General features: G+C 38.3%; 4 protein-coding genes across 4 annotated transcripts; 3 read left to right on the top strand and 1 right to left on the bottom strand.

The window, feature by feature from the left end:
• On the bottom strand, positions 835-3,905 carry LOC104735669 (pentatricopeptide repeat-containing protein At5g16420, mitochondrial). The gene is made up of 2 exons (XM_010455498.2): positions 1,968-3,905; positions 835-1,465 (listed from the first exon to the last, which is right to left on the bottom strand). The coding sequence occupies exon 1, from the start codon at positions 3,643-3,645 to the stop codon at positions 2,026-2,028; it is 1,620 nt and encodes a 539-aa protein (XP_010453800.1). The 5' UTR covers positions 3,646-3,905; the 3' UTR covers positions 835-1,465; positions 1,968-2,025.
• Positions 3,986-5,326, top strand: LOC104735670 (thioredoxin F2, chloroplastic-like). The gene is made up of 3 exons (XM_010455500.2): positions 3,986-4,382; positions 4,820-4,919; positions 5,014-5,326. The coding sequence occupies exons 1-3, from the start codon at positions 4,066-4,068 to the stop codon at positions 5,146-5,148; spliced, it is 552 nt and encodes a 183-aa protein (XP_010453802.1). The 5' UTR covers positions 3,986-4,065; the 3' UTR covers positions 5,149-5,326.
• On the top strand, positions 5,779-8,031 carry LOC104735668 (biotin carboxyl carrier protein of acetyl-CoA carboxylase 1, chloroplastic). Its single transcript, XM_010455497.2, has 6 exons — positions 5,779-6,076; positions 6,397-6,605; positions 6,683-7,001; positions 7,117-7,188; positions 7,491-7,556; positions 7,694-8,031. The coding sequence occupies exons 1-6, from the start codon at positions 5,924-5,926 to the stop codon at positions 7,715-7,717; spliced, it is 843 nt and encodes a 280-aa protein (XP_010453799.1). The 5' UTR covers positions 5,779-5,923; the 3' UTR covers positions 7,718-8,031.
• LOC104735667 lies at positions 8,130-9,408 on the top strand. Its single transcript, XM_010455496.2, has 2 exons — positions 8,130-8,698; positions 9,023-9,408. Exons 1-2 carry the CDS (start codon positions 8,228-8,230, stop codon positions 9,119-9,121), a joined length of 570 nt encoding a protein of 189 aa, XP_010453798.1. The 5' UTR covers positions 8,130-8,227; the 3' UTR covers positions 9,122-9,408.

The following is a 9,748-nucleotide window of genomic DNA, read 5'->3' as shown; positions in this document are numbered from 1 at the left end:
TTTTTTTTTTTTTTTTTTTTTTTTTTTTTTTTTTTTTTTTTTTTTTTTTTTTTTTTTTTTTTTTTTTTTTTTTTTTTTCTCTTGCTTTTTTCTCAGTAATTGTCACAAAACCTATAAATAGACTAACACTAACAATTGTGGCCTTTCTGTTCCTTTGTTAGGCGGTAGAATCTTCTTGTGGCTCCGGATGAGTAGTTCATGCCGGCTTTGGTGTCCCGTATCACTATCGGGCTTTAGTTTCTTGTATTACTTCAGTACTTTGTACGCGTTTGGCTTGTTTTATGAAATAAATAAAAGACAATTGAGAAAAAAAAAAAAAGATTAACACTAACAATTTTATATTAGTATATAATACATTAGGTTATTTTTCGCGCGGTTATTTAAATTTTGTACCGATAAATTTGAAAATATGATTTGATTTCGTTAAATAACACAATAACTACGTATCGAAATATCGTTGATTCTTCCACTTTATGTAATTTCATAATACGCGTGAAAGTAGTAGATTTGTAAATATAATTTAAAGTAAATATTTTCGGTTTTAGAATATTTTTAAGGTAACTAGTTAAAATTGGTATTTAAACAAAAAAATCTTAAACTTTTTAATAGTTAAAAAAAAATCTTAAACTTTTTAATAGTTAAAAAAAATCTTAAACCTTTTAATAGTTAGGTGAATTTTTGTGTGAATCAGATTATATACTTTGTTAAGAGATACAAAATTATTAGATATGGTACAGTGTTTAATGTTCAGAGTTAAATGTGTCAAGAGAAGTTTTTATTTTATTTTAATTTTGGATAAATATGTGAATTTCATTAAACTGAAAGTTTGTAGAAGTTACAACATCTTAATGACTTAATAGTTAATACAATGAACATCCCTTGCCAAAAAAGATAAAATTAAGTGAATACATGAGTAGATAAATCTAGTCATATTTTAGCCAAATCTTGCATTATATCTTTAAAATGTGTCAAGAGAGAAGGTTGCTTAGACCATGTCCCTATATATCTTCTACAACTCTCTTCTCAAGTTCACGTTCAATGGATTCATCTTACTGGACCACTAGTGGTCTTCAGATCGTGTCTTTCTCTCTACAAAACTACACTTTCTAAACCCAAATCTTACAACCTCATTGCTTCCACCTTGACTCACGGATCCAAAAATCCTGTCTTTTCACGTTATTTGGAAACCGTGAAACTTATGGATGATATTAGTTTAATTTTTTGTCTCAAATCTGAAAGATGGACAAACGTCGAGGCCAAGATTCATAAGATCGACCTCGGACAAACCCATCTAAACAAAAACAATATTAAAGTGCAGATGCTCAATATTCGGTCAGACCAAGTTTTGGTCAAGCTACTATCGACGTGGCTATGACGCCAAGGCAAACACCAAGGCAAACACCATCAAGAACTAAGGGGGAGTGTCTCAGCTGTGTCACTCCACCGATGGACCATTGTCTTGTCTCTACACAACATTGATATGTTATTTAATTTTCCAAAACATTCCTCTCATTCTTTGGGTCTGTCTTATGTACACAGCCGTTAGAGATACAATGTATTGTTAGTACTTAGTACCTAATCTTATTAAGGCTCAAAACACAAAATCAAGTTTCATTAAGCAATCATACATTGATCACTTGAGCTATTTCCATGATCCAACTTGGTTTCGTCTATACTATCTTCAGCTTACACTATCATACTCTCTTTCCACATCCACCTCACCAGAAATCATAGTTTCCACTTGTTAGCTTACATAGTGCAGTAGTATCTACGTTACACTCAAAATTCATTTAATAAATTATCAATTTGGAGATCTCTTCTTCTTTGGAAGTCTCCATCTCCCCCCCCCCCCNCCCCCCCCCCATCAAAAGTTAGCTACTAAATTGTCAAGATAACTTGAATCAGAACATGGATGCCGAGTCTATATATCTCGAGCCAGAAAACCAAAGTCGAGAGTAAAAAGTTACCTTCAAGACGTCGATAGCCCTTTGGGCACTGAGTAATATTGATCATAGTCTTGGTTCTTCAAGAGACAGATATTTCATGCAACAACTCGTTAAGAACCAAAACCCCTTTATCCAGTTCGCCAGCAAACTTCTTCAAAAAAAGTTCCCAAGATTCTTTATCAACTTTCCCGCTCATAACAGCCATTGAGACAATCTTAATCGCATCCTCTTCTTTCCCTAACTCCTGCAACCCTTCGAACAATATCAAGAACGTTGTTTTGTTAGGAAAACAACCATTCTCCAGCATCTCTTCAAGCACCCTAACACTTTCCTTAACATTTCCGTTCTTGGACAAGCCTTCGATCAAAACTTTATATGTAAAAGCATTCGGCTTGCATTTCCTCTCAACCATATCGTCCCATAAACGACCCGCCTCTGTCAACTCGCCCTTCTCACACATACCAGAAATCAACGTGTTGTACGTCAAGAGACTAGGGATCGAGCCTTTCTCAAACTCGTCGAACAATCTCCTTGCTTCGGAAACTCTCCCTTCTTTGCAAAGCCAATGGATGAGAGTGCTTAGAAGAGCATTATCAGGCATACAATTGTTCTTCAACATTTTTCTCCACAGAGCACAAGCTTCATCTACCTTGTGATCTTCACACAACGCGTCAATAACTTTACAACAAAGAGAAGAATCTGGCATGAAACTTCTATCGAGCATTTCATCGAACATGTTACGTGCTTCCCCTGATTTCTTCTCCTTACATAAACCTCGGATCATAACTCCATACGTCACTTCATTTGGCTCAATCTCGTTCTTTTCCATGTCATCCATAACCATAGCCGCCTCAGAGAATCTCCCTAGCTTACAGTAACCATCCATGAGAACAGTGTAAGTAGTCGCATCCGGATACCAACCACGATCCAACATCTCCCCCAAAACCCTCTTAGCCGCTTCCATATCACCTCTAGCAACGTACCCACCTAAAATCGTAGTGTAAGTCACCAAATTTGCTACCAAACCCATAGCGGGAATTTCGTCGAGCACTTTATATGCACTTTCTATATCATTTTTCTTGCAGAGAGCTTTGACTAATAGATTACAAGTGAAGATGTTGGGCGTGATTCCAAAAGACTCCTTACTGTTCTTAAACATGGCATGAACCAAATCAAATCTCTGATTCTGTATCAAAACGTTTAAGAGTGTGTTCAACGATCTAACGGAGCGTTTCACACCAAAATCAGGGATTCGAAGAAAGATCCTCACAGAAGCTTCGTACCGACCCGCGAGACCGTAGTTACGAAGCAAGTCGATGAATAGATTCTCGCCGCATCTGATCGGCGGGTAAGAGTTCCGAAGATCCGCCATGATAGACTCAACGGGATCGAAAGCACGAGCACGGGATAGTTTGAAGAGAATTGAATGGTAAGTATCGTAATTGTGAGTAAATCCGGGGTGGGATTTACCGGCGTAGAGAAATATCTGGAGAGCGAGATCGATGTTTTGCTGTTGGGTGATCATTGAGACTAACCGCTTTGGGAATAGCCTCTGCGGCCACGGTTTGATCGGTGGTTTCTCAGTGATGTATTGCTGAAGAGAGTCCCCGGAGGAGGCAGAGAAGATACGACGAGACGTTACGAGTGCAGGGAAGGGAGTAACGTTCACGCGGGGAAGGACCATCGCTGCCGTTTTCATCGAGCAGCGGCGAATCGAATCTACGAAGACGACGGCGAGAGATGGATTTTTAAATTTGCCGGTGGCGGTTTTATTAACCGTAAACCCGGGTTTTCCCAAACCGGTTACCTTTGGCGTGACATTATGAGGACATGATCGTCATTTCGAGCAGCAACGTGATAATAAATTCGTCCGATAATTCTGCACCTCGCGTTCATCGAACACGAAGGCCAGAAAATACGTAAACACCCTCCAAGTGTCTTGTTTCTTGCGTTATCCATTTAAGGGTATTATTGACCTCACAGTAAGAAAAATCACAAAATTTTCACGGCTAACGCTAATAACAACAATCGAATTAAATTTTCCCAATTAAAAAAATTCTCAGATCACCTTTGAAAGATCATACTAGTGTTTTGGACTCGAGCTTCTTCTTCTTCAACAATGCCTCTATCTCTCCGAATCGCTCCATCTCCAACGGCTTTCCGTTGCTCTCCGAGTTCATCTTCCTCCGGTGGATTTGTCCCCGTGAAGCAGCACTGTCGGATCCTGAGTTCCGGTGCCGTCGGGACGAGAATCGGGTTCTGTTCTGGTGGTGTTTTAGATTCCGGGAAGAGGTGCGGTTCTTATGTGGCGAGGTGTAGCTTAGAAACAGTGAATGTCAGTGTTGGTCAGGTTACGGAGGTTGATAAGGATACGTTGTGGCCAATTGTTAAAGCCGCCGGTGATAAGATTGTTGTTCTCGATATGTACACTCAGTGGTAACGTTTCTTCTTCTACTTCTTGTTTGTGTGACTTTTGCATACCTTGATTGCAATTTCCTGTTTGGAACGACTTGATTATGTCAGATGTTCTGCGATTTGGAAAACTCATGTACATTTTGTTTGGTTTTTTTTCTTCATTTGAGCATGAATCTTTGAAATGTTGAATACTTAGATTGTACTAAAGGATTTGAATTGGAAAAATCATGTACAGTTCATGTTTTGTTTGTTGGGGATGGTTGGATACAAAAGGATTTGAATTTTATGCATTGTAACACTTTCTAGAGAATACATTGAATTGATAAGCCTAAATCTGTTCCAGTTTACATCATCATGATATGGTTGAGATGAATTCCCTTAAAAATGCTTTGTTTTTCTGTGTGTTGAGAGAAATCAAATTTTCGCCCTTTTTCTCAAACTCATTGGTCTCTCTCCAGGTGTGGTCCTTGCAAAGTGATTGCTCCCAAATACAAAGAGCTATCTGAGAAGTACCAGGATATGGTGTTTCTTAAGCTTGACTGCAACCAAGACAACAAGGTCTGTTCTCTTCGTTTTGCGATTAATGTGTCTTCATTCTTATGTAAACACAAAAAAATAATATTGGGAGCAAAAAAACTCGTGCTTTTTGCAGCCATTGGCAAAGGAGCTAGGAATTAGAGTGGTTCCGACCTTTAAGATCTTGAAGGACAACAAAGTAATAAAGGAAGTGACAGGGGCTAAATATGAAGATTTACTTGCAGCCATTGATGCAGCAAGGTCAGGCTGAGTCTCTCTCAATCACTCATGCTGTAAAGTATTAGGATTATCATCCATCTTATATGTAATTTTGGTTTGCTTCTATGCCTGTATCTAACTATCTCTTGTATGTATTAATGCTGCAATGATGGTTGAATGTGGTGGTTATGCATCATAAAGTTCATAACCAAATGTTTTTGGGCTGGCTATTGGTTGCTCAGAGGTCACCGATTCTTTAAAATTGTGACATTAACAAATGGATTTTAAATTTGGGGCACGGATACCGACTGTTGAAAATTATATTTCTTGTTGACAAAAACTTGTCTTACATGTATGATGTTTGGTTGTTTGTTTTCAATGGGGTGTTCCAACTACATTGTGCTCCTCAAGTCATAACTTCATTTAGTAGTTCACCAAATCCTCTCTCGCCTAATATTTTTTCAATTTCATAATCCATTTATGCATAAATTATGTGGGACTAATTAATGTATTTTGAATAATTAAATATTAAAAATTCTGAATAAAAATATAATCGAGCAAAGGTTTACGAGAGAGAGTCCGTCCACAAGGATGGGGGTAATCGCCAAAATACAGAGAGAGCTACAGATCAGAGGATGACACGTGGCGAAATATGAAGGCGAGTTAATAACAATCATAAGAGAAACGCGTTCCGAATCAGACATCTTTTCTCTCTCTCTCTCTCTCTCTTTCTTTCTGAAGTGAACTGTTGTTGTTGTTGTACTCTCTTTGGTTTCATCGAGACACAGACCTAAACCCGATCTGAACTAAAGAAGAAGAAAGAAAGAATGGCGTCTTCGTCGTTCTCAGTCACGTCTCCGGCTGCTGCTTCCGTCTACTCAGTCACCCAATCATCGTCGCATCTTCCTCTCTCATCAACCCGCTCCCGCAGAGTCTCTTTCCGTCTCTCCGCTAAGCCTAAGCTTCGCTTCCTCTCCAAGGTACACGATTCCTCCCCCAATTTCTCAATGATTTAAATGAAGGTCTCGTGGAATGTGGTTTTTTAATTTTCCTGATTTTAGATAATTTTCTATTTGAATTTGTTTGTTTTTTGGGGGATAATTTCCGTGGATTTTATCAGCATTCTCCGATTTGTTTCTCTCTGTATACGTTCTTGGCCAATTTGAATTCAGAGACCACTGTTTCATAGAACCAATGATAAAAATGCTATTTCCAGATTTATTATGGATACAATCTTGATTTTGGGGATTTTGCCATTTAGCAGTAGTCTTCTTTTAACATTTGGCATATGAATTTGCAGCCTAGTCGCAGTAGCTACCCTGTGGTGAAAGCTCAATCGAACAAGGTTAGTACTGGTGCATCAACAAATGCTGCAAAAATCGATGGGCCTTCAGCTGAAGCCAAGGAGAAAAATTCATTGAAGAACTCGTCTTCTTCTTCTTCTTCACCTGAATTAGCTACAGAGGAGTCTATTTCTGAGTTCCTTGCCCAAGTAACAACTCTTGTCAAGTGAGTACTGTTACCCTGTTCTACTACTTTTTAATCATTTAAACCATGCTTGAGAATACTCACTTTCCATCATGCAGGCTTGTGGATTCGAGAGATATTGTTGAGTTGCAGTTGAAACAACTTGACTGTGAACTAACCATTCGGAAAAAGGAAGCCTTACCTCAACCCCAATCTCCACAGTACGTCATGATGCAGCAACCAAATCAACCATCTTATGCCCAACCAATGGCTCCTCCCCCTGCACCTGCTGCTTCCTCACCAGCTCCTCCCACACCAGCCTCCCTTCCTCCACCTTCCCCACCTACTCCTGCCAAATCATTGCTTCCTACTGTTAAAAGCCCTATGGCAGGCACATTCTACCGTAGTCCTGGACCTGGTGAACCACCCTTTATTAAGGTTAGGATATTTGCTATATAGCCGGGAGACCTTATTTGCAATCCAACAGAAAAGTTAATTTATGTCTGCCGCATTTCACTGTCTGAATTCGTATTACTTTTCTTGCTGCCTTTAGGTTGGAGATAAAGTGCAGAAGGGGCAAGTTCTCTGCATTGTTGAAGCCATGAAGTTAATGAATGAAATAGAGGTAAGTTCCTGAATCATCTTAACATGGACTACTGTATCTGAACTTTAGATTTACAGAAATGCTGCGAATAACTCTGTTATTTCTCTTTGCAATCCTGCTTAGCAATATTTAGTCTCTTTTTTTTTGCTCATATACTTGAATACTTGATTGCCCTCTAGATATCATTAAGTTAAAATGACCAAACTCTGTTCTTCCCTTCTCAATTATATTTGGATGATTGCTTGTGTATTATGGATCCCAAATATTAGCTCTTACCTTGGAGTTTGATTGAACTCTGAAACTTAAAATTTGTTTCTCCCCAGTCTGACCAGTCAGGAACTGTAGTCGATATCGTCGCAGAAGATGGCAAGCCTGTCAGCCTCGACACTGTAAGTTTACTAAAGCGAAACACTTTCTCTAGAACTAGTTCTTACACTTTGATCGTTTCAACTGAAAGGTTATATATATAATTTAGAAAGATATATCTCTACTGACATTAGTTGTTTTTTTTTTGGCGATATGACAGCCTCTGTTTGTGGTTCAACCGTAGAATCGGCTACCATGAGAAATGGTAAAAAGAAGAAGCTCTACTAAAAAATCAAATCTCTGTGCTTTTTGGTAAAACAATTTGCAGAGACTCTCTTTACGAAAAATGTTTCCCCTTCGTTTGTCACTGTTAAAGTCCTGTTAGGTTTCTTTAGTTTCGTGAGGAAAAGATTCGAGTTTTTTTTCTTCTTCTAGTTTCTCTATTCGTTAAAAGACATATTTTTTTCAAAAGCTCTGTTTTTTTTTTTTCTATTCACTTTCTATATATACACGAACTCTTGTTCTATTCTATTGCAATTTTCCAATTTCAATATTTAAGCCCAACGTGTGCTTAACAAAGGCCCAAACCCGATAAGGCTTATTAATGTTTCTGATTATAAAATAATAAATGAAGAATTTAATTAAATAATCAAAAGAAGGAAACGGATTGTTTGTTAACAGAGGCAACTTCAACCGCCTATGTTTCTTTCTTCTTTCTTCTTGCCTTCTTCCTTATTGAAATCGAAAACTCTCAATGGGTTCTACAACTCGAGATCTCTCCTTCCTCGTCATCGCTCTCTTTGCTTCGATCCTGTTCCTTCAGATTTCATCGTTACCGGATCCGTCTTTTTACGATTACCTCCGGGAGAGCAACCTCCCCGCCGGTATAGTTCCTAAGGGAGTTACTAATTTCTCGATCGACGTAAATACGGGGCGTTTCACTGTCGCGCTCCCTGTCCCATGCGATGCTAAATTCGAGAACCAGTTCCACTTCGACAACAACATCTCCGGCGTACTCTCCGATGGACGGATCGGGAATTTGTCTGGTGTGACGCAGAAGGAGCTTTTCCTTTGGTTTGCTGTCAAGGGGATACATGTTGATCCGGAGAGCTCTGGGTTGATCCACTTCGATGTTGGTGTTGCTGATAAGCAGCTTTCTCTCTCCCTCTTCGAGTCTCCTCGAGATTGTACTGCTGCGGCGGAATTTAAACCCCGTGATTTCGAGGTACGTTGTTGCGATTGAATGATCTTAGTCTTCTTGGTGGTTTTTGTATTGGCATTGGGAATTTCTTAGTGTCAAATTAGTTAGGGTTTTAGTTTTTTCCCCCAAATTGTATGAAGTGACAAAGAGTGATAAAAGGGGTTTTAGATTCCATAGCACAATTCTGAAGAAGAGAGGCAAGATTGTGTCTGTCCTACTAGCAGCATTGAATCTTTATTTTGACTTGTTGATTCTAGGAATCTTTGTATATATGAATGTTTGGTTCTTGTTGCTGAGGCTTTGAAATCTTTATTCTTAGCTTTGTTTCCTTTGACTCTTGCAATACAGATGCAAACTGAAGATACTCAATCGACAATGCAGAAGCGATCCGAAGATATCCAATCGATCTTTGGACTAGGAAGAAACCGTTGGACAATACCATCATAGGTTTATTTTTGATCGAGGCGTAGAAGGAAAATGCTAATTCCCCTGGTGATGTCTTGTGTGTATGGTGGTGACTTGTAAAAAGTTTGGCTTGTAGTTGTTTTTTTTTTTGGTGGTGTGTTATATACCATATCATATAGTATCAACAGAGTATAAGCTTTCAATAACTGCAATAGACTAAACTTAGGAGGTATGGATAACGTTTGGTTTTGCCTTTAAAGATGATTAGGGGTTATAAGACATATATATACATATATGCTTGTGGAATTTTCATGAGATATGTTTTGTTATCGCACACTCTTTTAGGGTGGGTTTTTTACATCACTAAAAGAAAGGATTTAAAGAAAAATATTATGGTGATTCGAAGATGATTGGAGGATGGGTTTTTGGTTGTTGAGCAGATGCAGAGTGCAGATTAATTAGTGAATGATGAATCTATGCAAGATCGTTTACATATGATTTCATATCAAAATGAATTTGTATATTGCAAAAAGAGATGAGAGCAGTAATCACTATCACATGTTACGGTGTTATCATAATATTTTTTCCGTTAAATGCTTTATAAATAAAGTTTTATTTCAAAAGGGCACTGCGTCTGTCACGTTTGCAAACAAAAAAAAAAAAAAAAAA

Source organism: Camelina sativa, chromosome 13 (assembly GCF_000633955.1).
Source record: "Camelina sativa cultivar DH55 chromosome 13, Cs, whole genome shotgun sequence".
NCBI lineage: Eukaryota > Viridiplantae > Streptophyta > Magnoliopsida > Brassicales > Brassicaceae > Camelina > Camelina sativa.
Note: the sequence above shows the minus strand (reverse complement) of the source record. Positions and strands in the feature narration are given on the sequence as shown.